We start from the raw sequence: 19,850 nt of genomic DNA on the forward strand, positions 1-19,850 counted from the left end.
CTCGACCATGGAGGCCGTTGTTCCATCTCTGCATGCAGGCATGCAGCACGCGCGATCGTGGAATGGATCGATGCGGATAGCAGATAGCATGATGGGAGCACGCGGAGCGATCGATGAATCGATAAGGAAATAAAGAGAAAGCGAGGGATGATTCATGAGCAAGGCTGCGCCGTCGCGTCGATGGCACCAAAGCATGAAAAAGTAGAGTGGTGTATGCTGGAGTATGTATCAGGCCATCACAGCACAGGCAGCAGCAATAGCAGAAGCAAGCAGCTGGCTGGCTATTCGATCCTAGTACACCTAGTAGAGTAGAGTATTGTTGTTTTTTAACCGCGAGGTAACAGTCTCTGGCCTGGCCACCAGCACTATTAATTAAAGTAGACACCGGTAGCTTAGCCGCGTCTACTGCATTGCGCATTGCTCAGCTCCCTCAGTGGACGCTCAAAGCCTCAAAGCAGACAGAGATAGAGAGAGAGAGAGAGCAGAGTTCGCAGAGCACGCACGCCATCCTTGTATCCTTTCCTTGCTATTGCTAGAGTATATATAAAGTGCAACACTGCCCACAGCTCCATCTACTCAAGCTACAAGCGGATCCATCCATCCCAGTCCCGGTGAGGGAGCACATATATAGCCGGCCAGCTGCGCCTGCGCTGCAGAGTGCAGAGTCGAGTGGGGTGTGGGGGTAGTATTCGAAAGCAAGAAGAGGAGAGGCTGAACCAGCCGGTGGAAGGGAAGGGAGTCGAAGAGAGGGAGGGGGAGAAGATGCTGGCCTGCATCGCGTGCGTCAACAAGGAAGAAGGCGGCGGCCGGGAGAGGGAGCGGGACGGCGCCGGCGGCGACAGAGACGGAGACACGCCGACATGCAGGGACCCCGTCAAGTCGCTCACCTCCCAGGTACGTCCGTCCGTCCGTGCATGCGGTGAGTTGTCGGTTTTGCTTGCACCAGCAGCGCCATGCCGATGCATCTAGGCATCTACTCCCTCCCTCCGTCCGTCCGAGAATACTTGTCCTCGAAATGAATAAAATGGATGTATCTATAACTAAAATAAGTCTAGACACATCCATTTCTAGGACAAGTATTTTGGGACGGAGGGATTAGTAGCCAGGCATGTACGTAGATCCTCCTTAATCTGCCGGTAAGATGCATGCATCTTGGTGCAAGTTGGTTGATTTCTTCAAAGGCGCATGCGCGCGCACGGAGCTCTCTCTGCCTTGCTGTGAGCTGTTGTTGGATCCTTGCACTGCCTGTCGTCCCTAACTTGTTCAAGTAGTACGTACGTAAGCGCAGCAGCGACCGAGCTTCTCGATGGATCTCAACACCCACGGCCATGGCCCATGGGAGGTGCAACCACTTGTTTGTTATTAGTACTATTTCTGTATGTAATGGTTTTTGAATTTGGGACGTACGGTGTCTGTCCACTCCTCCCAAGCCAACATGCATGACAAGTATAGTAGTAGGAGTAAACATGTAGCTTTAGTTTTTGTTGTTAAAGTTGATAGCCACGGTTGAGGATGATGATGATGTTGGTCTCTAGTGGTGGTGCGGCGGTAGTGATTAGCTGCTATGCGCGCGTGGCGTCGCTTTCCTTTCCTTTGGTTTGGCATATCATATCATATCATATGCAGAGACAGACAGACATCCAGCAGGGACATGTCGTCGTCCTACCCCCACCCCCATCCCTAGCTACCCGGCCGGCCGGTCTGTGCTTTCCGACCGTCTTGTCGTCGCGGCCCCCGATGCGGGGAGCAAGCAAGCAGGCTATTCTATGCTAGCATGAGAGCTATAGCCATGAGGGGACCCCCCACCTTGCTTGCATAGTGATGATCCAGAGGGAGGGAGGGAGGGAGAGACCGAATGAATCATCTTCTTCTCCCCTCTTGCCTCTGTGAGACTGTGCGTGTAGGCGGCGATCCCGATGCACGCACATGTCCATGTCCGATCCATCCATCCATCTGCGCAGCTACACGGCTACACGGCCGGCCGTGGGCTCCATATGGACCATGCTTCTCCCTGTCTACAGTACTAGTACATGCATGCATGCATGCTGCTACGGCTACTGCTGCGTTGCGTTGCGTTGTGTTGCGTGCACCAGGACGACCGACCGACCGGTGCATCAACAACCTCTCGCTCCACACGGCACTGCTGCTGCGCATTACAGTTACAGTTACATATGGACACAGCTGGGTGGGGTGGGGTGGGTGCAGCCTCTCTCAAGGTAGAGCTACAATCCATCCTATCATATCCTGCAGGTGCTGCTGGGTTGGTTTTTCCTGTGTTTTGCTTTGTTCAAACCTTGTAGTATTAGTATACTATTCCCTCCACCTCATAATATAAGAGTGTCAAAAACGCTCTTATTATAGTATTATAGTAGGACCGAGGGAGCACATACATTCTCCATTCTCTCTTTAGCTTGTACGTAAGCGTTACGTGCCTTTAATCGGATCGCTGCTCATCCAGGGCTTTAATCGCCACTCATCAGCGAGCGCCAAAAAAGAAAAGAAAAAAGAAGAAAGAAGAAACGCTTCCATCCATCCGACGATCAGAATACCACGAGGGGATGGGAGGGAGATGTCTTTTCTCTTTTTCCTTTGGGCAAAGTGCAAGCATATATGCCATGGCCATGCATGGCATACGCCAACGCCAATGCCAAGCACAGCAGAGCAGCGCACTGCATGCCAAAGTTTCTGCCACCCTCAGCCTCTTTATTCTCCTTCTCTTTTTGTTAACATATGACCACTATAGTACACTAGTAACACACACACACACACACACACACAGAGACGAATATCTCTGCCTCTACAATTCAAAGCCAACATGCATGCATACTTTTCCTTTTCTCACCGGCCAAAGTCCAGCTAATTTCAACTTCCAAGCATCTACTTCATTCTTCAACATTGCTGCCGGCCGGCCAAACCTTCAGTCCACACATGTAGTGCTAGTGTACAACATTGACCTGCTTGACACTCACCACTTATCTCTTGTCAACAGTCCACACATTGGATTGTTGCCTTCTTCTTCTGAATCCTTGCTCTTTAAGCCAGCCCAGGTGATGCCCAGGATACTGCTTAATTAACAATGCCTTCTTCTTCTGAATCCCTGCTCTTTAATTAAGCCAGCCCAGGTGATGCCCAGGATACTGCTTAATTAACAACTTCCTCTTTAAGCTAACTCTCTCTCTCTCTCTCTCTCTCTCTCTCTCTCTCTCTCTCTCTCTCTCTCTACTGAACCGCACCAACATGTTCGGAAAAGAATTCAAAACTAGACCACACAACAAGTTAATCAAAGATGGCCTGGTCAAAATCAGGGGGCAGACAGATAGAGACAGTGTAGGCCATGGCATCATGCCTGCACTGCTGCTGCAACCATGCATGCATACATATTTCGTTTAGATACAACCACCGTTCACTTTGTGTCGTCTCCTTGTGGAGGGTTTCCTGGAACAAAGCAAAAGGAACATACAAAATTCATCCATTCCATTCCATACTATATATGCTTCTTTCAAAAATATGTGTTCAGATGCAACAAAGTGTTCATTCCCCTCTTCTTTTGTGTGGCAAAGAAGCTTTGATCCCCTTCAAACCTTCTTGCTCACAACACACATCAATTTTTTTATGTTCTTTTTGGACCCCAAAAAAAGTTCGTGTAGATGTCCCATCCCCATATGAGATGTAAGGATATATCGATGTGGAAGGACGTATGGTTTCATATATAAATGTGCGCGGAGGGATTCCTGCAACAAAGCACAAGCGTAAAGCAAATACCACAAATGATCAACCATGCATTTATCTATTCATACATGTCTTCAGATGCTTCTTTCTAAAAGATAAATGTGTTCGATCAAAGAGTGCCCATGGACTATTCCTCCCCCTCTCCTTTTGTCACAAAGAAGCTTTGATCAACTTCAAAACTTGCTCCCATATCAGGCTCCTCCTTTGTTCTTTCCTTTTCTTTTTCTTTCAATCTCTTCTCTTTTTGAACGGGAAAAAAAAAGTGCATGTAGATGACTCATCCCCATACAAGATAGTACTACATGGTTGGGTAGATTGATGTACAAGGATGCATGCTTTCTCAAAAGGAGAGAATGTGAAAGAGATCCCCTGGCCTGGCCTGGATGGATGGATGGACAGATAGACAGGGATGTGCCAAGCATATTGCTGCTGTACTGTAAGTCTGTAACCTCCAGCAGCAAGGCAAGAATCCAATCCCCAGCTCTGTGCTGTGCTGTGCTGTGTGGGGATCTTCAATTTTTAAATTCTAGCTTTTGCCTGATAAAAGAGGTCAGGGAGAGAGGTGCATCAAAAGATGGGTGCTAGTGCTACCATGAAAGGGGGTAAATCTGACTGTAGATGAAACATACAGGAGACTGGAAAAACACCATGGGCAGAGCCACAGAGGTATATATCTATAGTGGTATGTGTGTGGTTAAAGAGAACAAAAAGAAAAGCAAATGGGTCAGAGAATCCATCCTTGTTTGCTTGCTTGCCTGCCTGCTTCAACTGGCCCTGTCTAAGCTTGCTAGCTGCAGAGAGCAACATTGTACTAGTGCAGTGACCATGTAGCAGTTTACTTAGTTATCTTGCTTGGAGTAAGAATTTACCACATACTGTCATGAATTGTAAGTAGAAACTAAGTGTAAAACAGCTACCCAGCACTATGTTTCTTCTGTGTGAGTGAAAGCAACAAACATGTCATTGTGCGGTCTGAACTGAATAAAGAGAGTTTACCAGTGGAGGTCAAAGCAGAGGAGTGAAACATAACCTTTGAACATGTCATTCCTCTGACCCCTAAAGTCGCACCAGGAGCCGGCATCATCTGGCATTCACATTTGGCCGGAGACCCCCGCATTATATATAAAATGGCCATGTTGAATGAAGCTTGTCTGAACTTCACACCAGATGGCACAGTAAAAGTGCAAAGATTGATAGGTTGAAAATCACTTTGAGTTGAGCTTCCTCAAGTTCATTGCAGAATCCTCAGCAGTTGCTTGGAGACTGTTCTGATCAGTTGCTAATTGTAGTTTAGTCTGTTTAGAGTCTTTTAATCACTGAGAGAGAGATGCAGTCCTGCAGTTGCTACAATCTAGGAGTAAGTAGTATGCATCTCTGAATTTTTGTCTGTTGCATTTGATGCATGAACATCAGCTGCCACATCAATGGTGTTCTGTATTGATTCATATGTTTTGATTCTGACACTTTGAATTTTACTGGACGGTGCAGCTCAAGGACATGGTGCTGAAGCTGTCGGGCACGCAGAGGCAGGGGGTGCCGAAGCGGGGCGGCTCGCCGCCGCCGAGGGGCCGGACCACGTCCCTGTACCGCAGCGGCTACTACCGCCCGGGCGTGGTGCAGGACGACATGGCGGTGCCGCCGGCCACGTACCTGGGCCACGGCGCCGGGGGTGGCGGCACGGCGGCGTCGAGCGCGAGCTCCACGCCGGCGTGGGAGCGGCCGCCCAACGGGGGCGGGGGCCAGGGCGGCGAGGCGGCGGTGCGGGAGTGGGTGGCGCAGGTGGAGCCCGGGGTGCAGATCACGTTCGTGTCGCTGGCGGGCGGCGCCGGCAACGACCTGAAGCGCATCCGGTTCAGCCGGGAGATGTACGACAAGTGGCAGGCGCAGCGGTGGTGGGGCGACAACAACGAGCGCATCATGGAGCTCTACAACGTCCGCCGCTTCACCCGCCACGTGCTCCCCGACCCGCCCCGCGGCGACGACGACGCCGAGGTCAGTGTCACCGTCGCTCACCCGCTCCCTCTCCGTCTGTACGCCATTGTCGTGCATCGTTGCTTAAGGCTGAAGGGGCTCTTTGTTTGCGGCAGAGGGAGTCGTTCTACTCGCAGTCGCAGGTGGGCTCGACGATGGGCAGCCCCGCGGCGACGCCCTCGCCGGCGCCGGAGAGCATCGCCTGGGGCGCGGCCTTCGCCCGCCCGCAGCCCTCCGCCGCGGCCGGCGCCGGCCCAGGCGGGCCCGGCGGCGCGGCGCGGCAGCACAGCTTCCGCGGTCCGCTGTCCCCGCCGCCGCCGTCGTCGTCCAACCCGTCGGAGCGCGCCTGGCAGCAGCAGCAGCAACACCAGCAGCGCCAGAACGGTGGCCCGGAGCCTGACGCCGTGGAGCCGGCGCGGACGACCACCTCGTCCATGCCGGACGACGTGTCCATGAGCAACGCCAGCGAGCTGGAGGTGACGGAGTGGGTGATCCAGGACGAGCCCGGCGTGTACATCACCGTCCGCGAGCTCGCCGACGGCGCCCGCGAGCTCCGCCGCGTCCGCTTCAGGTCCAAATCTCCTCATCAACTCTGAATCCAGCACTGACAATTCTTTGGTGTTGTTGAGTCTTATTATCATCTTGTTGCATTGCATGCAGCCGTGAGAAGTTTGCGGAGCTGAACGCCAAGCTGTGGTGGGAGGAGAACAAGGAGAGGATACACGCGCAGTACCTCTGAATCTCCATTGCTAAAACGTGGACACTTTCACTCTGAAGCTTCAAGCTTTGTGAAGCAATGGGAGGGGGAAAGGTTAATAGTATCTGATACTACTGTCTACTGCTGCTGCTTAATTACAAGTAAATATAGGGTTTAATTTGTGTTTGGGGTTGGAGCTGGGAAAGAGAGAGAGAGAGAGAGAGAGATAGGAGGGGGGAGGGGAAAGAGAAATGTTTATTTAGTTTATTTAGGGTTTAATTAGGGCAGTGCCATGATGCCCAGCCCATGTGACCTGTGATGGACTGTCACTGCATGGATGCAGGTGTACCATGTTCATGTTGAGTATGCTTAATCCTCATTTTCTATGCATGCACACCATCTTACTATTTCACTACCTTCATTTATCTGTCAGTTTGTTTATTTATGCAGTTATAATGGTCATACAACAGACATGGCAATAACTATCCTAGCACTGCAATGTGGCTCAAAAATCACCAATGCACACTACACAGATGAGCAATAACCTTATAGGTTAATGACAACACTGGTACAATTCTGTGCATGGAAGAAATGTGCTACACACAGGCATACAGCATGATGAATCCACCATAAATCATAAGCACACACCACATGTACAACTGCTACCCAAACGAACTACGGCAAGGGACATAAACACCACGAGCCCGCAAACCCGATGCACCCTTGTCACGCGGTGTTCTTGACGGTAGTAATCTTGATAAAATGTGAAGAGAAGTGATCTAAAACATGACCGGATTCCGTGTCAAACCTTGATACTGAGAGGAGACAGAGATGAGACTTGTAGAGGGTTGGATCAAAATGTGATCTGAGCTTTGACATGGTCTTAGATCACCCCTCTTCGCATTTGCCAGGGGTTGCAAGAATACCAACTAAGAACACAAGGAGCCATAGGCAGATCGGCTTCACATGCTGAATTTGCATTCGGTAACTTACCTGACGACGGCGCCTCAATGTAGCGCCCACATCGACGAATGCAAGTCAGATCAATAGCAGCCGCGCTCATCGAACAGCAGACGCGTAGGGGGACAGAATGTACTCTCTTATCCGGGACGCCCCGTCCCTCGCCAGCATGCCCTCGAGGTCTCCGAGGATTCTAGCCAGCCAAATCTCCAGGCTGCGCTGGATTTCCTTGAAATTGTTCCTGACTGCACTTAGCGCTCTTCTTGTGCTCACTTTGGCTTCTGCTGGCAGCTCATCGCCGAAGCTGCTTTTCGCGGTCTCTGCTTGCACTGTGCCGAGCTTCTGCCTTGTTTCAGCTGCTCGGTGCTGAAGGTGGAATGCTTCCAGCAAGTACTCTGTTTGCCGCTGTGTTCTGAACTCCGAGTTGAGTGTCGAATCACAAGGGTCATTCGCTTGCTGCACAACAAATAGATATAGGTTAGGTTCTTTTTACTGCGGTGGGTTAAAAGCTATGACCTCTATCTATAATAGTTATAGGAAGCAGAAGATGCGACTGACTTCAAAAATCAGAGTATTCTCTATTCTGCATCATCAAGAGTCATGCTATAGAACCAGGAAAAAATTGCTACTAGCCAAAAATATTGCTCTTACTACTACTATGAACCAGGAAAAATTATCAATGCAGCAATAGCCAGACCATATGTTGTATTATGTGTTTATACAACAGGTATGCAGTAATACCAAGCTAGGCCATATAGACTGCATGTGCTACGCGAGAGCAGTAAGCATATGCCATGTCAGATGATCAAAGGTAAAACCTACCATTCGTTTGCAAAGATCCTCAATCTTCCCAGCAAGAGTTTGGTATCTCTTTACTTGCTTCCTCAGCACCAACGGGATCTTGGATAGATCTCCATTTCCAACCTTCTCCAGATTAATTAACTCCTGCTCAAGCTGCCGAAGCTTTGCAGGAACTCCTGACGATTCCACATCCACCTTCCAAGGTGATTCCCTCCTGGTGAAAAAAGATGATTTATAAACAACAAAGACGCTGCTTTACAAAACGACGTGCCTCAGTTAAGTACTTACCGTGGTACGGCATGCTTTGTGTTGTACACTGATTCAACCGATTCGTACTTCATGTCCTGCAAGACGCCAGTTAAAATGAGTGATTAAATGGGCAAAATAGGTCACAGTCCAACAATGCTCTATTAGCCTAACTGAGCCACAGCTTTCTCCAAACCTTAATGTTAGGTGTCATCAATGGCACGAGCTGATACACATAATTACAAGAAAATATAAAAATAGTATGTGCCTTTCGTTTTATGTACCACTGTTTATGCAAAGACATATTTTGTTCAATACGAGCAAGCGAGAAAAAAAATTATATGTAGAATGGTTGAGACAATAAACCTCGCAAAGGAGTTTAGTTATTGAGTGTACTTTAGCTGAGTCTGAACCAGGAAAACAAGTAGCTTGCCAGCCATAGCCCTATCTAAAATGAAGGATGAAATTTCTGAGAACTAGGTACTCATTGGCCGATGCTGTTTCAGTTCAAGTGACTATCTACAAGATAGTCACTTGAACCAGCTAGTGAATCATCCTCAACTGAGTTGGTTAACTATATCCAAGAGTTGCTGATTTTATTCACTATTTTGCTTTCTGGGCACTGCATACTTGAGAACAGAGGTAAATGTCTTAACATTAATTTGGGACAAGTGGAACAAAGCATAGGGAGGGAGAGGTCGACAAAGGGTTTGCAGTTTACACAAAGGAAAGAACGGAATATGACAGCACAGAACAAACACCATAGGATCTTACAGGCTGTAGGACCTAAATAAGGCTTTATGTATGGATCATACAAAATGAACCTAGCGAAATTTGTAACTTGAAAGTCCAAAAATAACTCTATATCCCTATCAATACAAACTTGTGGAATACATATAAGGGAGCAGAGATCCAAATTCGTCCTTGGCAAAGAAACACAAGATTACCATTATTCTGTTATTGCAGGCATCTGTAATGTTTTGACATACATGAGAGCAATAGCAAGCAGGGAGTGCATACGTGCACATCTCTGTTGCCATACTAGATTATATAGGAACATTGAGGAATCTGCACTTTACAGAAGTACAGAACCAGGCATGAACTTTTTTCTTCAGTAAATGCATATGAAGCCATAAAAGGCATGAACTGAGTAGTGAGAAAAAAACAGGCATGAACTGCTGTGTGTGGTTTATCTATATTTCAACAAGGCACTAAAACTTGTACTGAAACAGGCTGAAGGAATACATGACATGACATTATGCTGAGAAAAGGGCAGAGCTAAAAAATACAGGTTTTCTTCCTGTGCAGTACTCAACTACTCATCTTACAATACAGGGCACTGTTACCATGAGCAAACTCCAGGATGCCTGTAAGGCTGTGACAACTATATAGGTCTAGAAATGGGCCAGATGAGATTCTTTCAGGTAGCTTTGTTGGATGCAGATGCCGGGATCCTAATTGATCCAAGGGTCTGCTGTTATGGATACGACAGGCATGGCACATTGCTCCTGGAGATTCATGGGTATCAAGCTCTCCTGGAAACATGTGTATGCAGACCTACCACAGGATAGTGCATCAACCAAACAAAACTGATAAGTTGAGATATCATGGAGCATCTGCGATTGGTTGAGTTGTTTCTACAAACGTTGTTGCTATCCTCCTATACAAAGCAAAGTCAAGTTAGAGTGTGAGTGTCCACTCACAGCTCCTATTCTTTGGATACCTCGAGATACCACTAGTATGTGCCCACTTGATCCCCCCATGTGACCACATATTCTTTTACCTTTGGTTCTCCAAGCATCACTAATTCTTGTAGATCACGCTTTGAGCAACGGCATCGCAACTCGTTTGGACAAATTTTCACAATATGGTTGATAGCCTCAATGGAAGCTTTGCAGGCCATGTAATATAGAAAGAGCAACTGAAGCACCGAACGGCAGAGTGGGTTCAAAACAACAGTTTTCTTCCAATTATTTCAAAACGAAGAGTAAATTGCAATGACAGCTATCACTGCTGAACATTATGTGAAGCAACCTCCTGGACACAACAAATCAGTTGAAATAGAAATGATGCGCACACATCCAGTGAGCACCCAATGAAACAACAGAATCAAATAAGAAACTGGGTATGGGCATGAACTTTTTTCTTCAAGAAATGCATATGGAGTCATAAAAGGCATGAACTGAATAGTAGTGAGGAAAAAAAGGCATGAACAGCTGTGTGGCATTGGTTTATCTATATTTCAACAAGGCACCAAAACTTGCATGTAAGAAATAGGCTGAAGGAATACATGACATGGCATTGTGCTGAGGGAAGGACAGAGCTAAAAACTAAATGGGTGTTCTTCCTGTACAGAAACTAAGGTCAGCAGCCGTATGATGATCTTGGTGCAGTACTCAACTACTGTTACCATGAGCCAGATGAGAGTCTGTGTTGGATGCAGATGCAAGGGTGCCCCCACCCCGCAGAAACAGTGCCCAAGATGGATCCTAATTGATCCAAGGGGCTGCTGTCAAAGTGGTCATTTGTCTGTTGTATTGTGGATACGACATGCATGGCACTTTGCTCATGGTCATGGAGATTCAGGGGTATCCCTATCACTATCACTATCACTATCACTCCTGGAAAAATGTGTATGCATATGCAGACCTACCAGTGCAGTGCAGGATAGTGTGTTTAGCATTGAGCATCAACCTTGTTACAGAAGTGATAGGAGCACGGGCAAAATCTGCGATTAGTGCAGGTGTTTCCACAACTACAAATTTCTACCAGGATAATGTAGGAGTGGTCTTCAGAATGATTCTATGATGTTTAAAAGCAGCACCGGATTCGATGGAGTATCCATCGGTTTACATTACTAATATGTTTATTTACGTTCTTCAGAGTTAAATCAACTGAAGAAGACACGCACTTCCATGGTGGAATCATGGCAGAAGAGAGGTCCATGGGCGAAAAGGGGGAACTTTTTGTCGGTTTACCTGCCACCCTTTCGAGCGCGAGTCCATCCAGGGCGGCATTCCCGACGCCGCCGCCGCGGACGAGGAGGAGGAGGTGTAGAAGTCGTCGCCGCCGCCGAAGCCGTCCTGCTGCTGCCGCTGCTGGGCGTAGAGCGCGGCGGCCGCGGCCAGGGCCTCCGCGTCGGTGTCGCCGTAGCCCTCGGCCGGATCCGACTGATGCTGCCGCCGCTGCTCCCGCGCACCGAGTTCGTCATGCCCGGCGCCGTTGCCCGTGGCGGCGAGGAGCGCGCTGAGGAGCCCGTCGCGGTCGGCGGCGTCGCGCTCGAGCCGGTCGGCGCGGGCCCGGAGCGCGGCGGCCTGGGCCTCGGCGTCGGCGAGGCGCGCGCGGAGGTTGGCGGCCTCGTCGCTGGCGGCCGCGGCGCGGGCCAGCAGGCGGCGCTCGGCCTCGGCCCAGGACGCGCGGTGGCCCGCGAAGATCTCGGCGGCGCGCGCGTTGGCCCGGGCGTCCTCGCGCCGGCGCGCCCGCAGCTGCCGCAGCTGGTCCTCGGCGGCGAGGAGGCGCGTCGCCAGGACCCGGCCCCGCGACTGCAACGACGCGACGTGGCGCGCGCCGGCGGCGCCGCCCGGGAGCGAGGCGAGGAAGAGCGCGAAGGCGAGGCCCAGGTAGGCCGCCAGGGCCTCGGCGCCGGCGGCTGTGTCCTGCGGCGGTGGAGGGGGCTTGGCCGGCGGCGCGTCGTCGGCCGCCATTGTTTAGGGGGAGCGCGTGGACTGGCGGAGAGCGACGGGTCGGAGAGGAGTGGCGATGGCGACTCACTGTGTGGGTGGAAGGAGATAGATTTGGGTGACGGAAATGCCCCTGTCCATCTGTGTGATTGTGTGTGTGGGCCCGCACGTGATTCGGTGGAAAGTCGTGATGATGATTGACGATTAGGATAGTGTGGTTTGGCCGCTCCTTGTCGCCCCGCAGGTCGGTCCTACTATTCACACGGCGACGGTTTTTTTTTTTTTTGAACAAAGAGGGGCACCAGAGGCGCCAATATTCCATTCATCTCATAGACATTGTACAACAGTGATACACATCTCACCATAGAGTTTTTTCCCCCTAGGGCGACCTAGGGTTCCACAGTTCCTCTCGCGGCGGCGCGAGAGTATACCCAGTTTTGGTGAAACCTACGGCAAATTCCTACGTAAAAATTCGGAGTTGAAGGCAGGGTCGTGCTCCTAACAGATCATGCGTTGGTAGGAGGCGATCTCATGGCGGAAAAAGTGAAGGAAACCCTGGCGGGAGGTGCTGGCGGCGGCGATGCATCTGGCAACAGGGTTGGGGGGGATGCGACCCCCTCGGTCGAACCCAATCTTGAAAGTAAGTTTGAGGGTCTGAATCTGTTCAGAGAGGAGGAAGAAGAGCTGGATTTGTCAGGGGAAGTGGAGGGTCTGCTGGAGGAGACGAGATGGCTAGGAGTTTTTAGGGTTCATACCCAAAGGCCGTTTTCTCACGTAGCTCTGTTCAAGGATATGCGCAATGCATGGGCGTCTGCCCAGGATGTGATCTTCAAAGCAAAGGGAGAGAGTCGGTTTATTGTTCAGTTCATGTGCCTGGGAGACTGGAATAGGGTTATGAACGGAGGCCCGTGGCTGTTTAGACGGGAGGTAGTGGTGATCGAAGAGTACGATGGGCTAACTGATGTCTATGAATATAAACTTGATTGCATACCAGTTTGTGCAAGGATCAAAGGAATTCCTGATGTAATAATGCAAAAGTCTGCACTGTCAGTAAAGACAGCGAATAAGGTGGGTGTTTATCCAATCAAAGTGTTTGTTACTGAAGGGCGCATCAACCCGGCGCAGTACCTGAGAGCTTGGGTCTTTGTGAAGCTTGATACTCCCTTGGTACAGTTTGTGCCATTGACCCTGAAGGAGTTGAGAAGGTACCCAGTAGAATATGAAAAACTCACGAAATTCTGCAACTTTTGTGGTTTAATTGGGCATGAGGTCACAGAGTGTGGTGATGGAATTCATATCCCAGAATCTTGTGAATGGGGAGATTGGCTGTTAGTGAAGTTTGACAATGGAGGTGGGCGGGGGAATCCTAATATACCCAGGGGTGGAGGAAGCATGGGAAGAGGAGGGGGCCAAGGACTAGGAAGAGGCAACCCGGGCGACCCAAATGATCAGGCTGTTGACATGGACCTGGGAGATGTCTCCATCCCTACAGCTCGGAAAAGACTGATTGGTCAGGATGGGGTCCCGGTCGGCACACCTAGTTTGGGGCATGTTAATGAGAAAGTTCTGTTAATTGAGAATGGGAGCAAGGGAGTTGTTGACAAAAGCCAGCTCAGCACCCCACAGAAGATTCATGATAACAAGAGGCTTAGGACAGGAACAGAGATGGAGAGCAGTTCATCGGCGACCTCCTTCGAGGAGGATCGCCGAAACCAATGAAAATTATAAGCTGGAACTGTCGGGGTCTCCTCGGTGCCCCGACAGTTCGTTCGCTTCTGGAGATCCAGAGGCAACATAAACCGGATGCGTTTTTTCTGTCTGAAACGCATTTGGATGATGAAAAGGCAGAAAAGCTGATGAGAAAGTTGGGCATGGATGAGAGGATTGTGGAGCCGTGCTTAGATGGTAGAACGGGCGGTTTGCTAATGGTCTGGAAGAAGGAGGTTAGGATCTACTCCCAGACCACCGCACGATGGGGGATTGACGTTCATGTGCATGAGACAAATGGTGATATTTGGAGAATGACGGGCATATATGGAGAACCAAGCTGGGAGCATAAAGACCGTACATATCAATACATGCGAGACTTGCACGCCCAGTCCAGATTACCTTGGGTTATTATTGGTGATTTCAATGAGATCTTGTTGTCATCAGAAAAGGAGGGAGGGGCGCCAAGACAGCGAGCTCGTTTGCAAGCTTTCCAGGAGGCACTTTCAGATTGTGATCTTGAGGACCTGGGATACGTGGGAGATAAATTCACGTGGTTCCGAGGTGGGCTGAAAGAGCGACTTGATCGTGCTGTGATGAATGGCGGGTGGATGAATATGCACCCATATGCAGGCCTATGTAATTTGGAGTTGGGCAAATCAGATCACAGGCCTATTTTGCTAGATACAGAATATCTCGCAGGCGTGGCAGAGGCAAAGCCACAGTATAAAAGGAGATTTGAAGCAAGGTGGTTAGAATAAGAAACAGTGGAGGAAATCGTCAAAACAGCATGGCCAAAGGCGCATCACCGAGGCCTCTATGGTAAATTACATGAGAAAGTGGATGTTGTTCACCGTGATCTGCATGAATGGGATAGGAAAGTTCTTAAAGGCCCTCGGGTGCGCCTGAACAAAGCCCAAAAGGAATTGGAAAAGCTGATGCAAGCTCCATTCACAAATGAGGTTCGCTCGAGGCAGAAGGATTTATCAGTATTGATAGAAAACTTGCTTGACCAAGAGGAAATTTTCTGGGCCCAAAGAGGCAATGTTAGATGGCTTTGTAGAGGTGATCGTAATAGTCAGCATTTTCATAATTTTGCCTCTGCTAGGAAGAGGAGGAATCTGATTAAGAAACTGAAGGATAATAATAATGGCTGGGTGGAGGGAAATGATAACCTCAACCCGCTCATTTCAAATTATTTTTCTGGGTTGTTTTCCTCCGAGGTTACAGATTATGATCAAAACCTATTAAGTACGGTGAAACAAAAAGTTACTACTGAGATGAACACAAAGCTGATGGAGCCCTACACGCGGGAGGAGGTAAAGAAGGCTCTTTTCCAGATTGGGGATATGAAGGCACCCGGTCCGGATGGTCTGCATGCAATCTTTTTCAAACGTTTCTGGCACATTCTAGGTGATGAACTTACTGATGAGGTGTTAGAGGCAGTACACAACAGATCAGTACCGACCGGTTGGAACCAAACAAATATAGTGCTAATCCCTAAGGTCGACAGTCCGGAAGTAATAACACAATATCGACCTATCAGCTTGTGTAACATTGTGTACAAAATCATATAAAAATGATTGCAAACAGACTCAAGAAGGTACTTCTAGAGGTAATATCTCCAACACAGAGTGCTTTTGTTCCTGGAAGACTTATAACTGATAATGTGTTAGTTGCTTATGAATGCTTTCATGCAATAAACAAAAATACCCATGGCTCGAATGGATTTTGTGCGGTAAAATTGGACATGATGAAGGCTTATGATAGAGACGAGTGGGGCTTTCTAGAACAAATGATGCTGAGGATGGGATTTCATTCGGATTGGGTGGAAATGATAATGAACTGTGTCTCCTCAGTAACATATAGAATAAGGTTTAATGGAGTGGAGTCAGATGAGATCATACCATCAAGAGGTTTAAGGCAGGGTGACCCTCTCTCTCCATACTTGTTTTTGATCTGTTCGGAAGGGCTCTCTAGCCTGTTAGCTCATGAAGAAGAAATAGGTGGTATTGAAGGAATTTGGGTTTGCAGAGATGCACCATCTATATCACATTTGCTTTTTGCAGACGGCTCGCTGATCCTTATGAAAGCAAATGCCCACAATGCTAATACACTGAAAAGAGTTCTAGATGTTTATTGTGGGAGCAGTGGCCAGTGTGTAAGTACTCCAAAATCGAGCATTTTTTTCAGCCCGAATACAAGTGTGTTGGTTAGAGAAGAGTTATGTACAAGTCTGAATATTTTAACTGAGGCATTAACAAACAAATACCTGGGTCTACCCACTATGGTGGGAGTGGATAGAAGTGATTGTTTTCAACACCTTATTGACAGAATTTGCCAGAGAATTAAGGGTTGGAAAGAGAAAGTGCTCTCAATAAAGGGGAAAGAGATTTTGTTTAAGGCAGTAGGCCAAGCAATTCCCTCGTATGCTATGTCAGTTTTTAAACTTCCAAAAAGCATTTGCAAGGCAATTACGGATGAGCTTGCAGGTTTTTGGTGGGGTGATAGTGAGGAGTAGAAGAAGATGCATTGGTTTGCATGGTGGAAGTTATGCATCCCGAAGAATGAGGGAGGATTGGGGTTTAGGGACTTACACAGTTTCAACCTTGCTTTATTAGCAAAACAGTGTTAGCGCCTACTCCATAATCCCGAATCTTTGTGTGCACGAGTTCTAGGTGCAAAGTACTACCCTGATGGAAACATACTTATGGCGGGACCAAAGAAGGGTTCCTCCTTCACTTGGCAAAGTATTGTAGCGGGTATACAAACTTTTAAGAGAGGATGCATCTGGCGTGTGGGTACGGGTTCACAAATAAATATCTGGAATGATCCCTGGATACCCATTAGTGAGAATAGGAAAATTATAACTCCAAGGGGAGCAACCATGTTGAGCAAGGTGGAGGAATTAATTGATTCTTATACTGGACAATGGGATGAGACTTTGATCAGAGATGTGTTCTGGCCAGTTGATGTACACCGGATCCTACAAATTCCTCTCTGAGTGCAGCTGATGGACGACTTTGTATCATGGCATTATAATCGATTTGGTATATTTACAGTTCGATCGACATATCATGTGCAATTCCAGCACCAGTTTGGACGCAGGGATAATATAAATGCAGCACAAGGCAGTCGACCAAACCATATATGGAAACGTGTGTGGGGTTTGAGAATCCCAGGCAAAGTTAAACACTTTGTATGGAAGGTGATCAGGGGAGTTCTACCATGCCACGGAACCCTAGCAAAACGACATATACCAGTCACGGGACAATGCCCGATATGCCAGATAGGATACGAAGATTCACATCACTATTTATTCACATGTAGAAGAGCGAAGGATATATGGAAGGAGCTGGGACTCGAGGATGAAGTTATGCAAGCCATTGCGGAGGACTGGTCAGGCGCATTCACTTTGGCTACTCTCTTAGAGCGTCATGAGTCAAAAAACAGTCTATCTGTGGCAGAGCTAACTGCGGTGGCAAGCTGGTATATCTGGTGGCAACGACGACAAATTGTTAAGGGCGAGGTAGTCCGACAGGCACACCAAACCGCAATATCGATAAGAGTTTTAGCAACAAACTTTATCCTCACTAACTCCGAACCAGCCATTGGTTGCACGTGATCGTATGTGGCACAAGCCAGCGAGAGGAGTAGTTAAAATCAATGTGGATGCATCTTTCAGCGCTGAAAATATGAATGCAGGCACATGAGCTGTTGCACGAGATGAACATGGTGATTTCATAGCAGTTGCTTCATGGTTCATACCGCATGTGGTGTCAGTAGATGCAGCAGAGATGATTGCTATCAGGAATGGTTTCTACTTGGCAGGCAAGATCGGGTGCAATATCCTGCATATTGAGTCGGATAGCTCAAATGCAGTGTCAGCTGTCAACTCAGAAAATCTCCTGGGGCAGGAAGCTGCTATCCTTCTGGAGAGCAGAGAGATGGGCTTGGATTATGCGAAATATGAAGTAAGCAACTGTCCTGGGGAGGCAAATTATGTAGCTGATTGTATAGCTAAATCCTCTCTTGCTAGTAGATCTTCAGATTTTTGGGAAGGTGCCATCCCAGATTTTATTTCTCAACACTTTGTAAACGATCTTGCCATTCTGTGAGAAATAAAGGTTTACCTGATAAAAGAAAAACATTGTACAACAGTGATTACATAGCCCTGCGAGAAAAGAGTTTGGAAGATGGACTCAACTGGACAACAGCTATTTCTATGAGAAGAATTAGTACAACTAAAGATAGGCCTAGAAAAAGATTGTCTAATTGCCTGATGAGCACAGTTATGCGCTACCCCATTTATATCTCTTTTAATATGATACATTGCATGGGTTAGAAATTGTACTATTTTGTGGAAATTTGCAATTTGCACTATAATCTCCCAAGGGACCTGCAGATTCAAGCATTGCCCCTTCTCTCTTTTTCTCTTTTTTTTTGTTTTTTTCTCTCTTTTTTGGGCTCTCCTTTTTTGGCCTCTTTTTTTTTGTCCGGAGTCTCATCCCGACTTGTGGGGGAATCATAGTCTCCATCATCCTTTCCTCACATGAGACAATGCTCTAATAAGAAGATCATCACACTTTTATTTACTTACAACTCAAGAATTACAACTCGATACTTAGAACAAAATATGACTCTATATGAATGCCTCCGGCGGTGTATCGGGATGTCTAATGACTCAAGAGTGATATGTATGAAAGAATTATGAACGGTGGCTTTGCCACAAATACTATGTCAACTATATGATCATGCAAAGCAATATGACAATAATGGAGCGTGTCATAATAAAACGGAACGGTGAAAAGTTGCGTGGCAATATATCTCGGAATGGCTATGGAAATGCCATAATAGGTAGATATGGTGGCTGTTTTGAGGCTAGAAATGGTGGAAGGATGAGAGTGCGTATAATCCATGGACTCAATATTAGTCATAAAAAACTCACATACTTATTGCAAAAATCTATTAGTCATCGAAACCAAGCACTACATGCATGCTCCTAGGGGAAGGATTGGTAGGAATTAACCATCGCGCGATCCTGACCTCCACACAAAGGATGACAACCAATAAATACCTCATGCTCCAACTTCGTTACATAACGGTTCACCATACGTGCATGCTACGGGAATCACAAACCTCAACACAATTATTTCTACAAAACACAATTACTCCACTAGCATGACTCAAATATCACCATCCTCATATCTCAAAACAATCATTAGGAATCAAACTTCTCATAGTATTCAACGCACTTTATATGAAAGTTTTTATTACATCCCTCTTGGATGCCCATCATATTAGGTCTAAATTCATAACCTTGGGGTGCCTTGGGCATCCCCAAGCTTAGGCTCTTGCCACTCCTTATTCCGTAGTCAACCCAAAACTTGAAAACTTCACAACACAAAACTCAACAGAAAATCCTATAAGCTCCGTTAGTATAAGAAAATAAATCACCACTTAGGTACTGTTGTGAACTCATTCTAAATTCATATTGGTGTTATAGCTACTGTATTCCAACTTCTCCATGGATCATACCCTCCGATACTACTCATAGATTCATCAAAATAAGCAAACACCACAATGAAAACAGAATCTGTCAAAAGCAGAACAGCCTGTAGTAATATGGACACTTTCGATACTTATGTAACTGCAAAAATTCTGAAAAAATAGGACAACACAGACAATTTGTATATCAATCTTGTGTAGAATATTCAGATAAAAAACATTCCAGTGAATTTTCAAAATTCCTGGACTAAGCGCAAAAGTTTTTGTTTTTACACAGAATCAAGTCAACTATCATCCACACTATACCAAAGGCTTTACTTGGCACTTTATTGAAACAAAAGCTATAAAATATGATTACTACAGTAGCATAATCATATGAACACACAAAAACAGTAGGGGTAAATATTGTGTTGTCTCCCAAAAACGCTTTTCTTTAATGCCTTTCTAGCTAGGCATGATGATTTCAATGATGCTCACGTGAAAGATAAGAATTGAAACACAAAAAGAGCATCATGAAGCATATGACTAGCATATTTAAGTCTAAACCACTT

General features: G+C 47.3%; 2 protein-coding genes across 3 annotated transcripts; one reads left to right on the forward strand and one right to left on the reverse strand.

Moving 5' to 3' along the window:
• Positions 1-423: 423 nt before the first annotated feature.
• On the forward strand, positions 424-6,807 carry LOC123114405 (protein Brevis radix-like 4). 2 transcript variants are annotated; one of them, XM_044535859.1, is made up of 4 exons: positions 424-894; positions 5,218-5,721; positions 5,817-6,271; positions 6,361-6,807. In XM_044535859.1, the coding sequence occupies exons 1-4, from the start codon at positions 763-765 to the stop codon at positions 6,437-6,439; spliced, it is 1,170 nt and encodes a 389-aa protein (XP_044391794.1). In that variant the 5' UTR covers positions 424-762; the 3' UTR covers positions 6,440-6,807. The 2 variants fall into 2 exon arrangements, with proteins under 2 accessions (XP_044391794.1, XP_044391795.1); XM_044535860.1 differs by lacking the exon at positions 424-894 and adding an exon at positions 2,213-5,086.
• A 124-nt stretch (positions 6,808-6,931) lies between these two features.
• Positions 6,932-12,211, reverse strand: LOC123114404 (uncharacterized). The gene is made up of 4 exons (XM_044535858.1): positions 11,383-12,211; positions 8,447-8,502; positions 8,180-8,372; positions 6,932-7,813 (listed from the first exon to the last, which is right to left on the reverse strand). The coding sequence occupies exons 1-4, from the start codon at positions 12,106-12,108 to the stop codon at positions 7,457-7,459; spliced, it is 1,332 nt and encodes a 443-aa protein (XP_044391793.1). The 5' UTR covers positions 12,109-12,211; the 3' UTR covers positions 6,932-7,456.
• Between the last annotated feature and the right edge of the window lie 7,639 nt (positions 12,212-19,850).

This window comes from Triticum aestivum, chromosome 5B (genome assembly GCF_018294505.1).
Source record: "Triticum aestivum cultivar Chinese Spring chromosome 5B, IWGSC CS RefSeq v2.1, whole genome shotgun sequence".
Classification (NCBI taxonomy): domain Eukaryota; kingdom Viridiplantae; phylum Streptophyta; class Magnoliopsida; order Poales; family Poaceae; genus Triticum; species Triticum aestivum.

Excerpts from the sequence above, each read along its gene's own strand:
- LOC123114405 (XM_044535859.1), top strand. The coding sequence starts at position 763 with ATGCTGGCCTGCATCGCGTGCGTCAACAAGGAAGAAGGCGGCGGCCGG. Across the intron at positions 5,722-5,816 it reads GCGGCGACGACGACGCCGAG|AGGGAGTCGTTCTACTCGCA; the intron begins GTCAGTGTCACC and ends TGTTTGCGGCAG. Across the intron at positions 6,272-6,360 it reads CTCCGCCGCGTCCGCTTCAG|CCGTGAGAAGTTTGCGGAGC; the intron begins GTCCAAATCTCC and ends CATTGCATGCAG.
- LOC123114404 (XM_044535858.1), bottom strand. The coding sequence starts at position 12,108 with ATGGCGGCCGACGACGCGCCGCCGGCCAAGCCCCCTCCACCGCCGCAG. Across the intron at positions 8,503-11,382 it reads CGCGCTCGAAAGGGTGGCAG|GACATGAAGTACGAATCGGT; the intron begins GTAAACCGACAA and ends GGCGTCTTGCAG. Across the intron at positions 7,814-8,179 it reads AGGATCTTTGCAAACGAATG|CAAGCGAATGACCCTTGTGA; the intron begins GTAGGTTTTACC and ends TTTGTTGTGCAG.